At 51.7% G+C, this 22,819-nt stretch overlaps 1 protein-coding gene across 3 annotated transcripts; it reads left to right on the top strand.

The window, feature by feature from the left end:
* Positions 1-375: 375 nt before the first annotated feature.
* Positions 376-21,125, top strand: LOC114660966 (platelet-derived growth factor subunit A-like). 3 transcript variants are annotated; one of them, XM_051933380.1, is made up of 7 exons: positions 962-1,100; positions 2,066-2,162; positions 4,753-4,860; positions 6,870-7,057; positions 15,433-15,559; positions 18,814-18,914; positions 20,375-21,125. In XM_051933380.1, the coding sequence occupies exons 1-6, from the start codon at positions 1,035-1,037 to the stop codon at positions 18,885-18,887; spliced, it is 660 nt and encodes a 219-aa protein (XP_051789340.1). In that variant the 5' UTR covers positions 962-1,034; the 3' UTR covers positions 18,888-18,914; positions 20,375-21,125. The 3 variants fall into 3 exon arrangements, with proteins under 3 accessions (XP_028669842.2, XP_051789340.1, XP_028669843.1); XM_028814009.2 differs by lacking the exon at positions 2,066-2,162 and having other exon boundaries at positions 376-1,100; XM_028814010.2 differs by lacking the exon at positions 18,814-18,914.
* The last annotated feature ends 1,694 nt before the right edge of the window (positions 21,126-22,819 follow it).

Here is a 22,819-nt window from a genome sequence, read left to right as displayed (position 1 = left end):
AGACCCGCAGGGCAGGACACAGCCTGTGCCCGGTGTAAATGGTGGCATCAGCTTGTCGTTTTATAGCGCCTTTCACATAAGAATCTGCTGTACGTCACCGTGTACCTCGATACAGACATGGAAGGGTTAATGCTAGCTGGGCAGTGCGGCGTAGCGGTTAGAGCTTCAGCCCCCTCTAGCGACACGGTGTGACCCTGAGCAGGTCACTTCACCTGCCTGCGTCCCCGGAGCCGCCTGCACGTCAAATGGCGACGAAAGGCGTCAGCCAAAACGACCGGCCGATATAGCGCCTTTGGAGCGTGTAAACTCCGCGCCCGCCGATCGCTTACGTGCCCCCAGCCTGCCAGCCCGTCGCTCGGCTCGCCTCCTGCTCGGCGCTCTCTGGTGATTTGATGGCACGTTATTACACATCGAGGGGGAGGCGCGTCTGGGAGGGCAACCAAGTATAACGAGTGCGCCGCGAGCAGGCGGACTTCATTCAGGACAGCGGGCTCTGCGGGCTGGGGGGCTCCCACGGATTTATCCCACAGGAATAAAGGGCTGGACCGCGTCGAGAAGGAGACCGCGAAACGGGAGGATTTTATCTTTCAACTTCGCTTTCTTTCTCCTTTTTTTCTCTCCTTTGTCCGGCGCTCTGAATTTTGTTTCGTGGCTGTCGCGCAGAGAGGCGCGGGTGTCCATTTTCGGCAACTCCGCGACACTTCGACTTTTTCTTTTTTTTGTTTGTTCCTGATCTAACTTTGAAATGCTCGGCGATGCCCTGCGGTCTCATTGGCTCCACTTCTACAAACATGCGCCTCGTCTGGATGATCTTTAACACGCCGAGAAGAGGAGATCGCGCAGCGGCCAGGACGCGTCCAGACCTCCGTCATCTGCCCGCTCGCAGCTTTCGTCGCCTTCGACTCTGGAAGTCTTTACGCCTTGCGGTTCTTTTCCCCGAGGGATGCTACTGAATGTCCGGGGCCCGGGAGCCTCGCTTCAGCTCCTTGTGTTCACTTTGCTGCCACTTCTGGGCTCCGCGACACTCGAAGGAAATGAGGACCGCCGCCTGCTGTTACCTGCTCGCCTTTTCTCTGTACCTGGGAGTCGCCAGTGCCGAGGTGAGTCGGTCGGGCCAAGCGAGGGTGGGTTATCGTGTTGGGGGGGGGGGGGGTCCACTGAAGCGGCGCACTTGTGCGGCAGTCGGCCCATCGCGTGAGACTGCAGGTTCAGCGCCTGCTGGGACGGCAACGCTTCGGCCATCCCGAACCCCTCGGGGCATAACGAGGCCGCGGCGAGCGATAAGACGAGACAGTCTCGGGTCCCCAGAGGGACGGCCACACGCCGTCGGGTCACAGGCGGCTCCAAGCCCGGCGGGTCTGCAGCGCTCTGTCTGTCGCGGGGCCATTTTCAGATTACAATAGAGAGGGACAACCTGCGCACCCCTCACGCAAGGAGCCCACCCGAGGCAGCCAGGACGCGCTTATCTAAAGATATTTAATAAGGCGGACAAGCGAAAGTGACTGCTGCACGAAAGAGCGACAAGCGACACGAAAGGGCTGCGCGCGTGCCGACTCGTGGGGCTTTGAAGCGCCCCGCACCTTTGGCCCCGAGGGCATCTCGAAAGATCTCGACCCGCTATAGGAGGGGACAAGGACTTCATCTCGCTCAGCAGGCACGTGATGATGGGGACACGCCATCGGGGACGGCGACACTGTTAAGAAAAACAAACCGTAGAAAAAAGAAAAGTGGACACTCAAGTGGGGGGCTTTTTGAGCAGGTGTGTGCTGACACCTTATAGCGCCTTTCACACCTGTCGTGCCGTGTGTGGCGGAGATTCGTCGTCTTTCTTTCTTCTTCTTTCTTTTCTTTCTTTCTTCCTTCTTTCTTTCTTCTTTCTTTCTTTCTTTCTTTCTTCTTCTTTCTTTCTTTCTTTCTTTCTTTCTTTCTTTCACCGAAGCTTCTCGCGCCCGCCCGCGTCTTTTTTCTCCGCCTGCCTCGCTCGGGGTGCCCGCGGCTTCACTAAGACGACCCCCTGACTGTTTTTCTCTCTCTTTGCCCCCCCCCCCCCCCCCTCATTTCCAAGGAGACGGAGATTCCTCAGGAGCTCATTGAGAAAATCGCCAACAGCGAAATCCGCAGCATCAGCGACCTGCAGCGCCTCCTTGAACTTGAATCCGTAGGTAAATTCCGTCTCCTTTTGTGTCTCCTTTTCGGGACCCCTCCGGGCTGGCTGTTTTTGTCGTTTGTCACCTGTCGTCCACGCCACCGGGTCGAGTTGAACCTGCTGCTCCACCCGCCGTGCACCTGCTGGGGCGGACTCGCTCCACGGGGGTCTTGCAGTCCGTGCGACCACCTGCGGCGGCTGGACTTCTCGGGTGGCACGCAGCGCAGGTGTTGAGGTGGCCGTGACGTCAGCGCTGTAGTGCGTGGGCAAGGCGGGCATCTCGGAGTGCCGTGCGGCTTCTTAAGGACCCCTGGGCTCCAGTTCGATTGCGGGGGTCCCGTGCAGGGTTGAACCCGAGCTCTCTGTGGTGGTGAGAGTGTTTGGTGGATGGCTGTCTGGCCCAGGGTTGGTCTCTGGCTTGAGGTGAATTTACTTGTCGATGGGCTGCTTGAACCCGTGCCCTCCTCCGTGGCGAATGCACCTGATGGACCCTTTCAGGGTGGGCTCCTGCCTTGAACCCGTGCTGGCTGTGATGTTGTGGTGGCAAATGTATCGGTGATGCAGCCCTTGAACCCGAGCTCATAGTGAATGTGCTTGCTGGTGGACAGCTTGGTTCCCATGGTGTGCTTGTGCCCCCTGTGGTCTCGTCATGAGAAAGGGGGCTTCAGAAGGTGGACGGTCAGATGAGCGGAAGGAGATCAGCATGAAAAGATTGCCGGCCTCCATCAGGTCAGGAACTGGCACTCAGTCAGCAGCTGGGAGGACCCTCCGGGTGGGTGAGACCCCCAGGTCAGCATAAGGGATTTCTTACTCTCAGTTACTAAAGAGAAAGGTGAAGTGTGCGGATCCCCAAGCTGAGCCCTTTTGATTGGCCGCTCACCAACATTAAAACAGCCAATCACGTCCCAGTGACCAAACCGAGAGCCTTTCTGTGTGTGGTACACATGTGCTCCCTGTGCAGACGCCTGGCACCTGCAGCCCTGACCTGGAGGTGAGTGGACCACCTAAAGTTTTCTGAGCCATGGTGGCAGTAGTGGGATATCATAAGACATACTTAGTCCAGTTTGGTGAAGTTTGCTATAATGACATAAAGGGGACATCCATCGGGCCCCAAGCAGCACAAAATGTCCCAGATCCAGAAATACCCACTTGAAGGGAAGGAAGGGCAGTGAAGAAAGGGGTCCGCACTGAGATGAGCGGGCACTTTCATTGTTGGCAAGATGAAAATGGAATCCTGCCAACCAAAAAAAAGGCCGACTTTTATTAAAGGAGATCCCCCAATGAGTGCCTGGCGATGGTTTACGAGTCTGGGAGCTTCGGGGCGGCAGTGCCAGCAGTCGCTGGCGTTTTTATTGTCTGCATATTAAGTTGCACGGAGCCGCTGAGGAATTTCACAAAGCTGCGAGTGCCGCTTGACTGACGTGGACAAACGTGGGAGTCGCTCCCCTGAGGATCGCCCGGCGGCCCCCTCTGTCTCTTTACACCCAAGTTTTATAAGACGACACATGGTGTGTTTGGCCCATTTGACTCCCCCTGGCTTGCTATGGCGGGTACCTTTTGAGGGGCTCTTTTCACTGCTTCCCTTTCTTCGGTGCCAACCTGATAACTGGGATGCTGAGTTCTCAGCTGTGAAGCCCACACACAACCCCGCCCCAATACTAAAAGATGCCCACCCTCAGCGTGCTCTGTGAGTCCCTGACTATTCTGATGAGGTATGGCATCATGATGCCCACTGAATTGTGCCATCCAAACATATTCCAGGCCTGCCAATTAGTATCACGTATCTTTCTTGTTTCCATCCCAAGAGGCAGCAGCAGCTCAGCTTCCAGAAAACGGAGTTCTTCAGATGAGTCTGATGGCCCTCGTGCCCGTCTCTTGGTCTCATTGTTTCAGTCATTAGCATTGGGTGAGGATGGTAATGCCCACCAAGGGTTACACTGGAGCTTTGCCTAAAGGGCAGTGCCTCACCGCAGCACCTAACCCACTGTGCCAGTCTATCTCACAATCCCCAACATGTTTATTCAAGCACTTGGGGCAGCGCTGCTATCCTCAGTGGTGCCCCTCTGAACTTGGTGGTGAGTGCCCACAAACGGCAGAGGTGCCCGGATCCAGACAGTGGTCACACACTGTAAGTGGACTGGAGTCTTGGCTGAGTCCGATGGCCACCATCAACAAACTGGGGTTTGGACATGGCTCTTGGTGTGAGAAGGTGGGCACAGAGTGGCACATCCATTCTGCCCTTGCTTTGGTGATGATCATTCTTGTTGTTGTAATCGCCGTCTCCATGAATGGCCTTTGCTTAATGGTTGATGGGTTTGTGAGCAGTACATGGATTATTGGGCACCACAATACCAGTGTTGGCATGTGACTGGGCATTTGTGGGGGCCTTTTGTTGCAGATTGGCATGAGCCGCCGCCGGCACTGGCTACCGACTTACAATATAGGAGGGTGCCATCGGGCGATAGTGTGGCACGAACGGGCGGCTTTGAGCGGTGAACGCCGAGTCGTCTCCACTCCACTGTGCTGCCCGTTACATGCATGCTGCTGCCAGGCTGCGCTGTGCCCGCTGTAACTCGACTCTCGCCGTTCTCTCCCCTCTGACACAGGCAACGAGGTGATCCCGGAGGTGAAGCCCAAGTCCAAGAAAGACTACGCGGCAGCCCACGTGGACGACAAGTACTCGGCGCTGCTAGTGCGGAGAAAGAGGAGCATCGGTAAGGAGGGCCGTCCGCGGGGCGGGGCGGGCGAGTGGGGCGGGGCGAGTGGGGCGGGGCGGACGAGAAGCCCCGGAGCTGCGAAATTCTTCACATTCAGCCGCGTGTCGTAGCCTGTCGTGTGCAGTTAGAGGGACGAGAAAGAAAGGAAAATCATTAGGATGGCCGAGTCGGGAGCAGTCAGCCTGGCGTGGCCGTGCAAGGCGCTATATAAACACTGGACACGATATTGAAATACATCCATCGAAAGTGATCTGTCCGGTACAATAATACAAGGCTCTATAGGAACTTTATAAACGCTACAAAAAGATGGAGTGTTAGCCAATAATCACGGCAGAACTGCGATCAAAGGCACTATATTACCAAATATTAAAAGACAAATCGTTATGAGTCTGGACGAAGAATAATCCTGCAAGGCGCTATATAAACATTAAACACATTGCTAACATTAGTCAATAATTATGATAGAATCTCTGTGAAAGGCACTATATTGAAAGAAAAATAATTATGAAAAGTCACGTTGGGAGCAGCGACCACGCAAGGCGCCATAGTAACATTAAGATGTCGTGTTGGCCAGTTGTGGTAGAACTGCTGTAAAAATCTTTATGAAAACTCGAGGCAGGAGAAATCTATCTGGCATAATCATGCAAGGCGCTATATAAATATGAAATGTAATAAAGTTGCAGTGTTAGTCAATAATCATGACAGAATGTCCAGGAAAGGCACTATGAAAGAAAGAAACAAATATGAAAACAAAACTAATCAAGCAAAAAGGCGCTATATCAACACTTGTCACTTGTCACACTAATGTCACACTAATGCAGCACTGCGCTCTCGTCATTCTCTCTTGTACAGGAGTTGAACACAATGAGCAAACTGAGAGGACTCAATCCATGGGCGCCTTATACAGCGCCTTGTTGCGTGTCCTAAGTGACCCACCTGAGGGTCAGCACATGCAGCAGGGGGGCTCACCATGTCAGGTGATTCTGCCACATCCAGACAGCCACTGAAACAGGGAGGCCAAAGGAGGGTGAGAGCAGAGCAGGGGGCTTTAAATGTGCTGATGAGACGTGCCAGGGTTCAAACATGGGTAAGGTACCAGAGACCTTGGCACTTACAGTATGTGAGGGGGTGGCCTTGCTGTGATGGCTGGGTTTAAAATGTGGAGATTTTTGGGGGTCCAAGAGTGTATGACAGAATTTGAGGTGGGGGGCAGACCGAGCTGCTTGTGTTCCCTTCCGCTAGACGTTGGCAGAACCTTCAGTCAATGAAAAAGTGAGCACTGGCACCCCATGCCCTTCATCTGGACAAGTGGGTTACACACCGGACAATGGATGGGGTGGTGACTTTATGAGCTCATTGTGGTGCCCGGTCAACAGGGCTGGTGCTCCCTTGCTCCTCCCTCCCATGAAGTCTCCCATTCTATCCTCCTCCTCCTCCTCCCTGGCCTCTCCTTAGTTACCCACAAGCTGCCATTTCCTCTGCACCTCTAGGAGGCGCCTCATTGCGCAGCTCCAATTCCATTAATTCCAAAGGTTCCCCCCAGTTGCCCAGTCCTTCTCCTTTGGTGGGATATTCACTCTGGCTCATGATTTTTGGGACTCCTCACTCAACGTGAAGCTTCTCTCAATCGATGCCCATTCACAGGCCACACACCCCTAAAGGCCAATCCTGGCACCCGCAAGTGGCATCAGATCAGTGGCTGGCCCAGTGTGTGCTCCCCTTTTCAGAGGTCCAGTCCACCATGGCATTGGCTTGGCAGTCACATTCATGAGCTAGACATGCAGATCAATCAGTCTGTAGGTTATATGGCGCCTTTCACCACTGAATAAATGCTGTACTGCTGGCACCTGGCTGGGGTGGAGGATTGGGAGGCTGTATGGAGGATTGCAGCCCACAGTTTGGCAGTTTTTTGAGATGCTCTGTAGAGGACTGTTGCCCACACTAGAAGGGGCGCTATTTGACTGCCATGGCTGTTTATTTATGTGTTTCTTTCTCCCTTCTCCTAGAGGAGGCCGTCCCAGCAGTGTGCAAAACGCGGACAGTCATCTACGAAATTCCTCGAAGTCAAATCGACCCAACGTCTGCCAACTTCCTGGTGTGGCCGCCATGTGTGGAAGTGAGGCGCTGCACCGGCTGCTGCAATACCAACAACATGAAGTGCCAGCCTTCACGGGTCCATCACAGAACTGTCAAGGTAAGCGGAGTGCTAAGCCAACCCCCCCTCCCCAGCCGTCCCTGCCACCTCCCGACGCTGTACTGCTGCGTGCCAGCATGAGCTCATGCATCTTGGCAGCCGTCCAAGGAGACTTGAAAGTGCCGAGGCGGTCAGGGTCCCAACGGAATAAATGCGTGACTGCAGTAACCATCCAGCTTTGATCTTCACAAACACTTTGGGAGAACCTGCAGCCAACTTCTGAAAAGATCCTGCGCCAGGGAGGGAGGGGCATAGAGCACAGAAACACAAAGTGGCACGCTGGCATAGGCCTTTAACATGACTGAATCTCAGCCTGTGGGCCTTCATGTCTCACCTGCATTGTTGTGTGTGACCCACATGGAGGATTGGGGCTCACCATCTCAGGTGATTCTGCCCTGAAACAGGGAGGCCTAAGCTGTGGTCACTCATGTGGTCTTAATTATGGTGACCAGCCGGTGGGCAGAACATCTGTCCTGAATAAATTCTCTTCCTGACCCCATCAGCGTTTATGATTTCGCTTTGGGACTTGAAAGTTGCGACCTCGTCTGTCGTTCTTGAGGTCACCTTTAAGACACTGGAGTGCCCACCATCCCTAGTGTCCAGCAGTCACAAGTTCTAAGGTGAGGGTCCATCAAATGGCATTCCTTAAGTCCTGTCAGAGCCTGGGGATTGGCCACCAACCCTGAGGACCTGCATGAAAGCTATTGGGCTGCCCACCGTTTGTTGGAGCTAGTGGGGTCATTATTGTCACACATCCAGAGCCCAGTGACATTCATACTTGCTTATGGCCACACCCTGGTGCCACGTCTAGTGAGTAGAGCTGCCTGACCTCAGCACTTCTGGAAATTCTCCACACGTTTGTCATAACCTGGCAGCAGACACAAAGCTGGCCAAATCAACAGAGTTGGCATCTGGATGGTTATCAAGTGACCTTCATGAAAACAGACTACAGTGTCACAACAGTACTGAACAAATCCCACCAACCTGGGCATCTGGAGAACTTCATGACTGTCTACCATCCTGGTGGTTCTGCTGCCATGCTGTGAGCACATTGTGAGACCAGTGAGCTTGATCACCAGTGTGACCATCCATTACATGAGGGGAGGTCCAGTCTTGGAGTTCTGTGGGTGCCCCTCAGCGAGGTGGTCCACCTTGAGAATTGTGTGTATGGTTGTCAGTCAGCAGGACCGTCCACTCCTTGATGTCCTGTTTGGTCCTGATTGAGCCTGAGAGTCTGACGTTCAGTGTGGCCATCCAGCATCTTCAGGGTGCTTGAGGACTTTCTGTTTGTCCATCAGGCTGAGACAGCTGAGGATGTCCACTAATCTCAGGGATCTGCTTGAGGGCTCTGAGGTGGTCTACCTTTGCTGCTGTCCACTAATACAACCCCCATGCTGGAGGTCCTGTGTGATTGTCCCCTATTCCTATGGCCCCTTTGAGGATGTCTAGGACATCCTTTTTACTTTGTTCTTCATGTTTGTTCTCAGAAAGGTGAGGCTGTCCAGCATGCAAGGGGTAGCCCACCACCCTCCTAGGATGAACTTTGTCACGTCTGTGTTGGTCAGGCTACAGCTGTCATTATTTCTTGCTTTCTAAGGGACATCTTTGGTGTCCTTATGTGCCACCCTTGCCCGCTAGACCCTTCGCCCTTTCTTGTTGGCCAGTTAAGTCCTCTGGTAGTCTGCCATTTCTCTTTGGTTGGTGCTTTGATGGAGTGGGGGTCTTATTCAGGGAATTCTGTGATACTGGGGTCCCCTCGGTCCATCCTGTGGACTTGCTCTACCTCCTGGTTGGTGTCCCAAGGTGGATGATCTTCTGCTGATTGTTCTGGGCCTGGCATCTGGGCTGAGAGCCTGGGGTCCCCTTGCCAGTCAGCCAGTCAGTCTTTGTACCCGTTGTCCTTCACCCGGCCCAATCTTCTGCTGAATGGTGGCTAAGACCCGGGATGCCCAATGCTCAATGGCTTTTAGATTGCTAATTGGCTTTTGCTGTTCTATGGAGATGGCATCCCTGGTGGTGTTGACTCAATCCAGGCGACTTGTGTTCCCAGTTGGCACTGTGACTGCTGTATGGCTTTGAGCTCAGACATGTGGTTAAGGGGCATCATGGCACCGTTTGGGATCCTTTTGGTCATCCATTGGCAGAGTGCTGTCCTGCATTTTCATTGTAGTGCTGTGCAGGTCAGGACCCCCAGCCTGGCACCTTTAAATACGTTGGGGTTGTCCTGAGGACTTTATATTCTTCCTTGTGCCCTGTTTAGGCCCAGTTCTTGCCCTGGCTGTAGTGTCACTGGACTTGATGCCAGCCACCCGTAAGATTGGGTTTCGTGATTGTGGATGAGCAGATGGGATGGGGGAGTAGGGGGCAAGCTGGTTGACAGCCACTGCCCTTTCTTCTTCATAGCTGTTATTTTGTGCCCACTTTGTGGCATTTTTCGGAGGCATTTCGGCAGAAATGTGATGACAGGTAGAAAGAGACAAGCCACTCTTTGTTAGGCCGACTCGGATGGCATTTGAGACAAAACGGCACGTCCTCGGAGGCGTCTTGAAGTGAATGTCCTTACTCAGCGCCTGGTGGGCCACAACTGGTGGTCAGCCGCATATTTTTGCTCATTTTGGGGAGAATGGCAGCTTCTTTTTAATCCCCCATTGTTCAGTAGGGCAAAGTTCACAGCTTGCCATTTTTAGGATGTCCAAAGCTGACGCAGGAGAAACTCCTAAGTGCTGGAGACGTCTGAACGGTGGTCCCTCACGAAGGACCCGAAAATAGATGTGTGAGAGGTCAGGAGGCCGCGGTGGTCAGTGGCACAACTGGAGTGTCTGCCACCCTTCACTCGCATTTCATTTTACAAAGTCAGTTTTCTTCTGAATGGTCCACAGACCAAAGCCCCTCGTCTCCCCCAGTGCCTGTGCGTCCCAGTATATAATCCACTGGAGTGGCAGAACCATTTGATCAGAGTGTCCAGTGCCACCTGATTCCCACCCTCTTAAGGGACACCACGTCACAAACACACATTTCGCTTGCCCATTCCTCAGTCATCTGGAGCGATGACCCCCAGAGTGTCCACTGGCAGAGTGTGGTCGTTTGTCATCACACCCGTCATCCAACTGGCCCAACTGTGAAGGGTGGTCCAGAGAAGCCCTTGAGCCCACCCTAATGTGTGACATACAATGTAAAGCCTCGGATGGGTTTGTGCCCCCCATTCACCACCAGCCAGCCCACCACTTGTCTTGAACCCGCAGCCACCCAGTTCTGATGAGATTAGCTGAGCCCGTTGTCATGTGACAAGCTGACCATCCTGAAGGATGGTGGTGGTCTGATTGTACGGCTCTGGTCCAGCCCACCCACAGCCGAGCTTCACTGCCGTTGTTCTTCCATGAATACAAATCTGAGCAACTGAACTGGAGACACCGAAAACGAGAAGGTGACATCTGAAGGAACGTTGGCCAAACTGGGTGAGCGTGCTGGCCACTTGATTACTCGATGTCTGGCACCTCAGGACGGAATTGAACCGACCGGGGACCATCATCAAGGTGGGCTCGATGGGAGTCTAAGGTCCATATAGTTAGGGGCATAATCCCTCCCTTCCATGGTGGTCTGCAGTCTGTATGTTTATGGCATATAAAGGCAGGTGAGCCTCAGCCCCATCTTGTTGGTGGTCTGCAGCCGGCACAGTAAATAGTCAAGCAAAAGCCCCTCCTGGAGGGTAACCTAAGGTCCAGGCAGTTCACTTCAATGGAGGGTCGTGGTCCATACTGTATGGGGGCCCCACCTTGTTGGTGGTCTGTGGTCCGAGCCTGAACCTCACCTTGATGGTCAGTTTGTGACAAAATTCAGCCCAATCCGAATCCATTACTCTTTAATGGCAGGATTTGGTCCTTCGAGTTAGGGGCTTAATGTCTCATAGATGGTGGTCTGTCACATCCCCAGGTTGCCGGTGGTTTGAGATCTGCACATTTAGGAGGTAGCCGAGCCTGAAGTCACCTCCTTGGCTCCCCCCTGGCTCGCTCTGTTTTGATGTGACTGGTGCGCGCCCCCGCTTGTGACGGGGAGTTTTGGAGCTGCGGCCCCCCTAATGATAGGTGATTATCGTGAGGCCCCTCGACCTGCTCTGAAATATTTGAGGGCCGAACAGAAACAGAAAACAGACGAGCGCCCTGAGCCTTGGAGCGCCGGCCATCTTTAATTACAGCGTCCCGGCGGCAGGTGTTTGGAGGAGACACCATGCCAGGCACGGGCCGATCATCGGTTGTGCTTTAACTTGTACAAATATGTCGCCGATTCCGCCTCGTGTGTCAGCGGTGGGGGGGTTTTGAAGCTGCCGCCTCTTCTTCCCCTCGCCGCGTTGCTCTTCATTTTACTGCTGCAGGTCAAACGTTTGGACTTTACGGTGGAGACACAAAGCAGAAGGTGGCGTCTGAGTATGCCCACCACACCGGGATGTTGTGTCACTTTTAGGGTCTCGTCCTCCAGGGCTGTTAAGTCCGGCTTAGAGGTTGAAAAGGCGCTACAAACAGCAGGCGTAGGCTTTGGGTGGGCTCTGTTTTGTTGGTGCAGGATGAAGTGACCCCTGTCTGTCGTTATTTCCCCATCTTTAAAATGGGACCCTCATTTTGTTATCTTGTGGTGGGACCCCATTTGAAAATGACCTGCCCATGTTCTCCCGAGCCCCACATTTGAGACCGGAGTCCCTCAGCTCCTTGTGACCCTCAGGATGTTTCTGGTGTGACACCCCTCTTGTGACACCTTTTTCCAGTGAGGTCTCCTTTGGGACATTCTGGGTGTCTTTCTGGGATTATCTCTTCATGTCCTTTGGGTGAACCCCTTTGATAAGTTCTCAGTCACCATACCCTGTTGGGGACTTTGGGTGGGTTTCCAAGTGGGACGCCTCTTCGTGACCGGTGACCCCTTCCTAATTCTCCCCAACAACATCCTGAGTGTTCATTTGTGTGTCACTCCGTTTGTGTAGTTTGCTGTAGTTCTTTCTCTGTGTTCTTCTCAGTGTTGAGGTGTCCTCCTGTAATTGTTTTCTGTGCTCCCTGAAATGTCCTTTGTGTGGCCACTTGGGTGACATTTGATTGAATTTGTTGCCCACCCGCCCCTCCCCCCCTTGTCTTTGGTGTTTGGCTGATCAACTTCAGCAACTTCTAGAAAGGTCTGAAGCCTCCAGTCCCAAACAGGGAGTAGGGATCTGGCGGCACGCCTGGCTCATGTATACAAAGCTCTTAATTATTTAATGAGACGTCTCACTTTAAACAATGACAAATGACAAAAAATACAAAATCTCAATTTCAAGGAGCGGAAAACCAAATAAAACAAAAATACAAAAGAAAAGAACAAAAAGACAAAAAACAGCTGATAACCAGAAGTTGAAACTGAAAAATGGGAGGGAATGGGAAAGAAGACGGAAAGATCTGAAATAAAATGTCCAGAAGACCCAAGTGGAGAAGTGACAAAGGAGAGTTGGACAACAGAAGCGAGAAGACTGAGGGGACAGCGGCCAGCGGAAAATGACAAAAGGCATAAGCAGTGGGAATGGTACAAAATCTGCAAAAGTCGAGACATCCAATAAAAAACACAGATGCCCACTTCTCCGTTCCTTCACCCATCCAGGACGTGTTGTCCTTGTGCCATGGTGGGCCCTCTTCCTCTAATCACTCCTGTGTGCTCCTCGGGGTCTCTTTGTTTGTGATCTTTTCTGTCAGTTCCTGTCAAGGATGAATCCCATGTTCACCGGACATCAGAGCCCCCCCTCCCGACCCCATAAAAAACAGTTGGCAGACCTTCCAGAAGCTTCTCTCTCATCCAAAAAACAGATCCTTCAAGGGCCCAAAATCTTTCCCACCACACCAGGGTTCAACTTCCAAGACTTGCTTTAGTTGCTGTAGTTTTCCCGAGGGCCCCGCCTGACCTTTGGGTCCCACAGGCCCCCTCACAGATCCATGCTTGTGGCACATTTAGGTCACCTGGTGGGACGTCCTCATTTGGGTGTGTGACACCAGTGGTCACGGCTTGAGCTGCTAATTCGACACGAGCCGCTGACGCAGCTTTGAGGTGACGCTTGATGAAGCTGTGCCAGCGGTGGCCACGGAGGTCGCTGTACTTGGTCACCCTCCACTTTTGAACACCTCCCGGATATTCGTCGGGGTCTTTTCCAGGCTTACACGTTGTTTCTGAAATTGTAGCGGCTGACTGTGGACCTGCTGACTCTTAGATGGCCGTTGGCTGCCACCCAGCAAGACACTTGATCCCAGGGAACGTGAGCCACCCTTGTTCTTGTTAGTTTTGGAGTCCCTTTCATGCCCTACAACTTAATTCATCCCAGGAAATGTCAGCTTCAAAGGGTAGGCACCCTCATGGGGGACTGAAAGCTGGCGTGACCCGCGGCTCACCCCTACCAACAAAGCATCTCCACAGGCCCCTAAATCTTTGTGTATGTAAATCTGACATCCGTGGAGAAGGCCCTGATGAGCCCCCCTCAGTAGCCCCACGCCGCCTCTCCGTCTGGGGACCTTTTGTTTGTCCGCCAGACCACCCCCCCCCCCCCCCCTACACACTGCTTGCCATTGAGCCCCGGGCCTTGTTTGAGCTGTCATTGCTGTCAGATTATGGTGGCATCCTGGCGGGGCGTCCCATTTGTGGTCGTCATAACTGCCATCACCACCCCCTTCATTAGACAGGGACATTGAGAGACACCCGTATTTGATCATCGTTGAGCACACCAGAGAGGGACCTGAATACCAAATAAGTGTCCCCTTTAGGACTCGTGGACCTCTGAAGGGATACGAGGAGGGCGGAGGTCTGCTGTGCTACCTTGAGTTTCACTCAGGGATAACTCAGCCCAACAATCACCCCATCAAATCCTTAATAAATTATTCATAGAAATCGTCAAACAGCATGGTCTGACTACTTGACAGTGGGCAGACAGGGCACCCTCCATAAGGGGCACTGCCCAGGTGGCACACTTATATAGTCCAGTCTTTCAAAAGTGCCTTTAACAGAGAGTATGGTGGTCAGAAGGACAAAGGCACAGAGAAAGGAGATGGCAAACTGTGGGAAAGGAAGACCTGTTTAGAGGATGCACTAGGCTGGGCGCTGATGCCAGGAGGGGCACCAAAACAAGATGAGAAGATCCAAATCAGAACTGAAGAGTCCCTACTGGAAGTGTAACCCACTTCACCAAGAACAGCATGGAAAAGGCTTGCTGGTGTGTGCCGCCATCTTACATAGTGTCACAGAGAAGACATCAGAAGTGACCTGGTGGCCTTGGCAACCATAAACAATATGACCATGATTGTGAGTGTTGTCATTGGAGGAAATGGCCCAGTGAGGACCAGGAAATGAAGGCATCAGAAGAGGGCACCGCAAAGAAGAGTCGGGTCAACGGGCCCAAGTGAGAAACGATCGATAAGACAAGAATCAAAGATTCCAACCTGCCTTGAAATCCTCTCCCGATGTTAGCAAGTTGTTTGCATACTTTCGATTGTTTTATAAGTACGCAGACATTGGGGCGCCGATGTTACCGACGTTACAATGAAATTTGTTGTATCGTGTGTTACCGGTTTGTCGTCACGGCGACAAATAGGATGACACGTGCAGTGCGGCTGTTGGTCACGTGATGAACAACGGGAAACGATGGTGGCCTGAAAATGGCGCCCAGGTGATGTCACCAGCAAGACATGGAAAACAATTAAAAGATCAAAAGAATAAGGTGCCAGGAATCGTCCTGCATGCAATTACGGCGGGAAGACGGATCTAAAATGAAAGCGCGCTGACGTCACCTAAGAAACGCTGAAGTGGAGTTGGGGGCAATGGGGTCCAAAGTAACGTTAGTCTGAAGTCTTGTAGTCGCGTTACCGGCTTAACTAGAATTTCATTACTTGTGTTACATCTAAAATAACTTGAGCCGAGAGGAGGACGGGTGCGGGACGGAGCAGGGGGGCTCTCCTTTACCAACGTAGACGTGTGGGTGGCCAGTCGCACACCTGCTGTCCCGGGTCCTAAAACAGGGTGGCTCACCTAAATGGGGCAGGGGGGCGCTCCCTGCTTGGTTTGTTTGTACCCACCCACCCATAACAGAGGGGCTTCTGTTCATTCATCCTCTTTTGGGTGGGGCACGCAGGTCTTCAGAATGCGACTTGTTGCTTAATCTGGAACTTTCTCTCTTGATTTATTGCCTGCGTTTGAAGGTCGCTCTTTACTTGTGTTCGTCTTTCGCCCGCCGCCGCCACCACCGCCGTGCCCATCTCGACAGAGACCCTCTTTGGAAAGCCGGCTTTGTGGCTTCACCACATGATTAAGGGCTGCCCTGTTTGTTGCTTGGGCTCATTGTGGCTTGCGTGCATTTTGAAGGTTGTTCTGATTTCTTTTTTTAGGTGGCCAAAGTGGAATATGTGAGGAGGAAAGCTAAATTAAAAGAAGTCCTGGTGCGATTAGAGGAGCATTTGGAATGCGTTTGCACTTCTCAGACTTTCCACACAGAGCACAGAGAATCAGAAACAGGTACGTCATGGTGGGGGGGGAGACGCCTGGAGATGGGGGGGATGGCCACTGTTAAACCCCTGAATCAAAAGTATGAGGGCACTTCTCCATGCAAATGGTGTCACTCCAGGGTAGTGAGGGTCCCAGATAGGGCCCACCATGTTTAGTGCACCTTTTATCCCCATGTGGGCCCTGCAGCTTGTGGTGCTGCCACCTTGTGGCGTTTTAGTGGTCTAATTGGGTACCTTCCAGGCAGGGGGTTTGATTGCACTCCGATTTCTCAGCAGTAAATGGTGCCACCTTATGCAATTTAAAATCCCTATTAAAGGGTCTATCTTATCTATTGCACTTTTTCTCTGTGTGCTTGCATGGACCCTACAGGGTGGAGTGACCCCTCATGCCATCTCACTTTCCTAATATGATGCGTTTCATTTGGTGTGCCATGAGGTTATGTGGGTCCTGTTGTAAATGGTGCCACCTCATGGCATCTGGGATCCCTGATAGGGTGCCCTCCATATTTAGTGACATTTTCTCCATCATAGGCCTTTCAGTAAATGGTGCCACCACATGGCATTTAGGATCCCTAATAGGGTGCCCTCCATATTTAGTGAACTTTTCTCCATTGTATGCCCCTCAGTAAATGGTGCCACCTCGTAATGTTTAGATTTTCTAATTCTCAATACACTTTTCTCCATTGTGTTCCTGTGGCTCCTGCATTAAATGGTCCCACCCCAAAGAGTATAGACCACCTTACAGAGTCTCCATTGTCTCCATGGGGTTCCTGCAGATGGTGATGTGGCTTTTTTGCATTTTGTTTGCCTGACAGGATGCCTTCCACATGGAGTGCCCCCTTCCCAGAGTGCTCTTGTGGGTCCTGTTGTAAATGGTGCCACCTCATAGTGTTTAGGTTCCCTAATAACATGCCCTCCATGTTTAGGGTAATTTTTCTCTATGTGAGCCATGCAGTAGATGGTGCCACCTTATGGCATTTAGGTTCATTTTGGGGTCGGTTAGGAAATCTCTATATTGTCACGTGGGACTCGCAGGTGGCAGTGCCAACTTCACCTTGCCTCTTCCCAAGCACAAGTCTGTAAAGGAGACTCAAGATGTCCCCTGTGCCCACAAGCCATTGTGGCAATGCCCTCTGGCCAAGAGCAGTAGCGAGTGGGAGGCACCAAAGGATGGCAGTACAGTCCGTGATGTCACTTGTGCCAGTCTCTCCATATTCTCCAACTTTCCACAGAACAACCAACAAGTGCCCAGGTGCTCTGGCAGTGGGGATGCCACACACAGAAGAGATTTGTGCAGCTGTTACTCACCCTGCGTGGGTTGCAGTGATGGCCAGGACATTTTCAATCTCATGTCTTTATGGAGATCCCAAATTCCTGATACAGTGGGATTGAATAAGTACGAATGACAGCAAACCACCCATGAAAAGGTCTCAGAAGACTCAAGTCGTATGATCCAAATGACAGGCATGGAGCTGCCCGCTCACAGTCTCCTAAACGTAATATCGTTAATTAGACCACATCTGCAAAATCGCAGACCCGCCTCCCTCTCATTCATTGGTCAGTCCTGCCATTCCCAGTGCACTCATTGGCTACCAGTGTGTGAGTGTGCAGGTCAGGCAGTGGAGGCCTCTAGTGGCTGGTGAGCAGGACTGCAGGGCCTGAGGCCGAGGTTCAAATCTTTAGTGTTGACTCCCCAAGAGAGGAGCTTCACCCCCTGTTGGAAATGTCGTGTGTGGCATGAAGTGGGGCACAAGGCTGCTTTCTGCACCTTCACCATTGACTAACCACAGGACAGGGTCAATGCCACAGTGTGACACCAAGTGAGTCACCAGAACTCAGCCAATAAACATTCATTATATTACCCAGCAATCCAGTCCAGGGTCCGACACCACACTCTAGAAATACAGAAGCAAATGTGTGAGATGTGTCCACTAACGAAAGGCGCTATATAAGTCACCTTGCCTGCCCAGTATAATGGCATAAACCATTTGTCAGGAAGGCGCTATGTAAAGCAGCAGTATTACAGTGTTGCTGTAGGACGCTGTCACTTGGTGGACACTCCATGAATGGGGATGTCCTCGTCACACAGCTTGGTGTCACATGAAGCCAAGTTTGTTTTTGCTAATTAAGGTGATGAGGATGTATAAAATTAGAAATTATTACTAACTGTTGGCACCGATGCTTTTTCTTTCTTTTGATAAGCGGGTTTCCTTCAGTGACTCACTGGAAAAACACGGCGGTGCGGCCCGCCAGCTGTACATTGTGTGTGTGTGTGTGTGTGTGTGTGTCTGGGTTCATCTGGGAAGAATGGGATGCCAATCCAAAGCTAAATGGCTTTCACAGGAGATGCTTCATTAATGACTAAGCTCTGCACAGAAGCACTGAGTGGGACGGCACTTCTGGATCTGCTGTTTCCCACACTTGTTTTTGTCTTGATTTGATATTAAGGTATTTAAATCAAACATCTGCTATGGAGGGGGGGGGGCAGGGGGGGCTTAAAACTTGTATTTGTTTTTGAGATTTGAGAAAAAAAAAAGAGAGTACTTTAGTCTGAGTGCCTTAGAGCTCCACAGTGTTCTGGTTGGCCCCTCCATCCCTTGTGCCCCCCAGCCTAATCCAATAGCCCCGCTTTTGAAGGCAGACGGGTCATTGGAGTTGGCGCAGCCTCTCTGCCGCCCCCTGCAGTCCACCCTGTGAATGACACAACCGGCTGCTTGCTGCACCTCTGAACCCCAAATCCGCCACAGCGGCCCAGCTTGGCGGCCCAGCTCAGTCCTAATCTGGAAATTGAAGCCCCTCACTTCTGATCTTTGGGACTGGCGGTCACGAGGACATCTGCCCACTTTGAACTTGCCCATCCAGCACCCCATCTTTGATCCCCGAAGCATTCACAGCTAAATCGACCCCCAACATTTGTAAGACATTGAACTTCTATTCAGGTTTATATAGCGCCTTTCCAAGCGCTAACTTAGTAATCAACCCCCTGATCCCCATGGACGGCTCAGTCCCGACGGACTTGTCACCTCCGTGTCGCCTCCTCCCCCTCCCCCACCCTCCTCATTTCGGGCTCCTGTCCAGTCCGCGCCCCACCTGCTGCTCGCCGAGCGTCCAAAGGCTGCGTGCGCTGCAGATAACGAGCGCCTGGTAGTCACAACACGGCCGCTCGGAGCAGATAAGGAGCCGAGCCGAGCAATGTCAGGTATTTATGGCGGCCCAGGAGCTTCACCTTGGCACGTTTAACCTGCCCTGCCTCTGTGTTGACAGGAAGGACAAGGGCGACAGGTAAAAAAGGGAAGCGCAAAAAAGTAAAGCCACACAAGGATCTGCTTCTGACCTAAAGTCGGGTGGCCCTGCCGACGGCGCAGGTAGGAGTTGCTGACAGGGGGACTTGCTGAAAAATCACAAGCTGGCACCGACGATGGCAAATCAGAGAATCACGGGGAGGCCATGATCGGCACACTGCTGCAATGCTGACCACGCTTTCTTTCTTTCTTTCTTTCTTTCTTTCTTTCTTTCTTTCTTTCTTTCTTTCTTTCTCTGGCGTGCGACAGTGTCACCCTGAGGTCACTGCCAGCACCTGCGCTGATGCACGGACTCTGATTGGCTTGGCCTGATTTGAACGATTAATGCTAATCAAGCTTAAAATGTGACAATTGCACTTCATTGCACGCCATCATCTCCACTACACCGCCTGGCGAATGGACGACACGACACGCGTGACACTGGCCAGCCTTGTGTGCGCGCAGACGGCGAGCCTGTCCTAGTTGGGCACGTGCTCAGCATGCACGCGCGCGGGCACCCGCTATGGATGAGCACAGCCGGCACTTAAACACGTAGCTGCTGAAATCCAACGGGGTCGCCTTACTGTGTGTGCCATGAAGGCTGTGCCTCTGCGTGCAGCCACCATTGTGCGTGCCATGACATCTGTGACTACTAAATTTAAAAGTGAAATGGAAGCCTAATACACCTGCGTGCAATACGCGTGCCTATTCATGGAAGAGAGAGACACAGGAGGTCCGCACTGCATACGCACTCCTGACAGTCACCAACAACTCGAATCGGCGCGCGCACAGGCATACTGTAGACCGGGACGGCGCGTATGTGCACGCGCACAGTCACGCACCTGACGCTACGGATACGAGGGTGATAAATGAAAGGAGAAACTGATACGTAATATATGTGCAAATACAGATGTGTGTGTATACATCCTAATTATAATATAATTCTATCAGTCTATTAATTTCCGTCTAATGTTAATCACGCTGTTAATATTAATCTAATAAAATTTCCAGGGTTTCAGGGAGCAGGAGCCACCCCAGGTGGTAGAAACCGCAAGGCAGGAATCCACCCTAGACGGGGCGCCAGTCAATCCAACCTGCACGTATTGAAATATATCGAAGGAAAACCTACGAACATCCGAGCACAAATGCGCAGTCCTACCCAAAGAGAACACGGGGGGCATCATTTATCATTGCAGCCATAGAAATCAATTGAAATGGAGTTTCGAAGGGCTATAAACGTCACGTCTTAGCTCTGAGGAAGCCAAACGGCTGATCCTGTGAAGCGCCCACCTCGTGTGTCTCACTTGATAGGCGACAGAAGCTCAGCGCACACATGCCACCTGTACACGCGCGCACGCGCACGCAGAGTTTTACACGTCACTGACGTCAGTCAGCGATTCGCACCCCGTGACATGTCCGCTGTACACCTGCGCTCTAACACGCGTGCCAGTCACACTCCCAATGCGAGGACAGGGACATTTCGGGGACACTGCAGATGTGATTCTTTTTGTTGATTGTCGCATTTCTTCTTTGTCTTTCTGCAGATGTGAGGTGAAATGAGCTGCCGGCTCCACTCCTTGGGGTTTCCAAAGCACTGCGAACCGCTCGGACCCTGAGCTCATCTGCCAAAGGTGCTGTTTTACAACGACGTGCTTTCCAAACATCCCAGGAAAACTTTTTTATTTCTTTTTTATTTGTGAGGAAGCGCTTTAAGACCCGAAGGACAAAAGGATTCCTGTAATTTGTTTTATTCTGATTTAAAAGACATAAAGCGTGAAAGACAATGGAGGAGCGCGCCACACGCCCGGACGGACTTCGGCCACAGGACTGGCGACCCCCGATTGCACAAACCGACGAGCCTGGTGGTCGTCGACGAGTCGCCCTCTTGCTTTACTCGAACCTTCGATTGGCACAGGCAGTGGATCGAAGCTTCGTATTTAACTGTCTGCGGACCCCCTGGCAGCGCTTAGCTACACCCCGGGGTTGGGGGGCTTTTGGTGATTCTGAGGGCTTTTGAACGGATAATAAAACAAGGACTGGCATCGCCGCTGGCGCCCCCAGCTTAAGGTGACTGTCGCTTCACAGGCGTGCGGCGTAAAAAGTCGTCACAGGTGCACGTTGGAGCGGAAAAGGTAACTTGCTGCAAATATTTGAAAGGAAAGAAAAGAAGAATTCTTTATTTTTGGTAAAATATTATACCTACCTATACACAGACTGGATTATGTTTTTCATTTTGTTGTAAAATGTTTGTATTTTTATCAAAAATAAGAACTGCAACAAAGAGTTTTTTAACGATTCTAAGAAAGTTTGTGATCTGAAGCCTGGTGGCCATCTGTGTGTGTCATAAAATGAAGGTGCAGTTTGTATAAAGTGGGAATACCGGGGGGCTCTAGACAAGGGGATTAAGGGGGTCTTTAAATTGAAAGGGCGATGCCATAGGGGGACCATCCACACAAAGATTCCAGACAGAGCCTTTTATTTTAAATCCGAAACGGGGGCCATTAACAGTTGGCGACGCGGCTTCCTGCTTTTCAAAGGACTTTCATGGCAACTCTCAGTATTCCGTGGACAAACACCCCACCGCCAGGACCACCCTACCCGGTGATAGGCCGGCATGGGGGCTTCGTTGTAAAGACTTCGCTCAGGAACGGGACCCCACTTTTTGTAAAGGAGCCCAGACTACACCCCTGAAATTGCGCCCCTAGTGTGCACACCGCTAAATACATGGCCAATTTAGGGAAATAAAAACGCTCGGCTGTTCTATTGTGGCCAAATGGTGACAGGAACAGAAAAACAGGGGGGCATCTTTAATAGAGGACGTGCATTAGGGAAGGGGGGGCGGAGTTGACTCCAAGCTGGCATGGCGAGGTGTGTTTAGTTCACAGACGCCCCGAGTGGCTCCTCTTGGCCTGAAGGGACGCGTCGGGCTGTGAATAGAACGAGTCCTTGTTTTCCGAGGTGACCTTTGTAAGCCCCCCTACTCGGGGGCCTTTAGCTGCAGCCCCTGCCACTGTCACCCCTGCTCCTGCTCGACTCATTCTTAGGCAGATGACGACGTGTAAACGTTTAATTCGGAGACGTGTCTCGGCTCGCAGCCGTCATGCCATGAATACCGCGCTGCGGGTGGACGACCTCCAGGCGGCCTCTTTCTTTCTTTCTTTCTTTCTTTCTTTCTTTCTTTCTTTCTTTCTTTCTTTCTTTCTTTCTTCACTTTGAAACATCGAGTGGCTGTGAGTTAGCAGGGTCTCCATACCTGTCTACCTTCTTCTGCATCTTCGTTTTGTGAACTCAGTGTGCCCACCGAAGGAGCGATGCCCCGTCCAGGGGTTGGTTTCTGCCTTGGCTGAGCAGACATCCCGTGTATTTGCATTGCGCCCCATTTCCTGCAATGGTGCCCATCAATTCTAAAAAATGATCGCTTTTTAAACTCCAATGGTGACCATCGCCCCCTGCAGCCCACTCTTCGAACGCGCGCGGAACTCATGGGGTGGTCCGCTCTTTTATCTTCATTTGAATATTTTTTAGGTCTCTGTGGCAGATCCTATTTTGGGAGAATGCAAAACTCGCCCCCCTATTTCTGCGTCGACCCAGATGCTGATAGACCCCCGAAAGGGGACCTTCTGAGGACAAATCAACGCGATGGCTGAAGGAGGTCTCATGTTCGTCTGTTCCTACTCATCCTCGACTTTCTTTCCGCGTGTAATTCACTTTATTCTGTATGGAGGAATACTTCGGACAAAATAAATAAATAAAAGTTCCGTGAAAAGTGACAATCAATAAATAAACAAATAAATAATTAAAAGGACTGTGCAATGTGGTAGTAAACATGAAATTTGAACATCAATAATTAAATTTGTCGCACAATATATTTTTATTGCTTATTTCTTTCTGCATTTATTTCATTGTGTCTTCATTTATTTATTTAAGTGACACGCTCACGACCCCAAATGTAATCTGTCACTTTCACACGTCAAGGTTGAGAGGGCGGG

This window comes from Erpetoichthys calabaricus, chromosome 11 (genome assembly GCF_900747795.2).
Source record: "Erpetoichthys calabaricus chromosome 11, fErpCal1.3, whole genome shotgun sequence".
Classification (NCBI taxonomy): domain Eukaryota; kingdom Metazoa; phylum Chordata; class Cladistia; order Polypteriformes; family Polypteridae; genus Erpetoichthys; species Erpetoichthys calabaricus.
Note: the sequence above shows the minus strand (reverse complement) of the source record. Positions and strands in the feature narration are given on the sequence as shown.

Excerpts from the sequence above, each read along its gene's own strand:
- LOC114660966 (XM_051933380.1), top strand. The coding sequence starts at position 1,035 with ATGAGGACCGCCGCCTGCTGTTACCTGCTCGCCTTTTCTCTGTACCTG. Across the intron at positions 1,101-2,065 it reads TGGGAGTCGCCAGTGCCGAG|GAGACGGAGATTCCTCAGGA; the intron begins GTGAGTCGGTCG and ends CTCATTTCCAAG. Across the intron at positions 7,058-15,432 it reads TCCATCACAGAACTGTCAAG|GTGGCCAAAGTGGAATATGT; the intron begins GTAAGCGGAGTG and ends TTCTTTTTTTAG.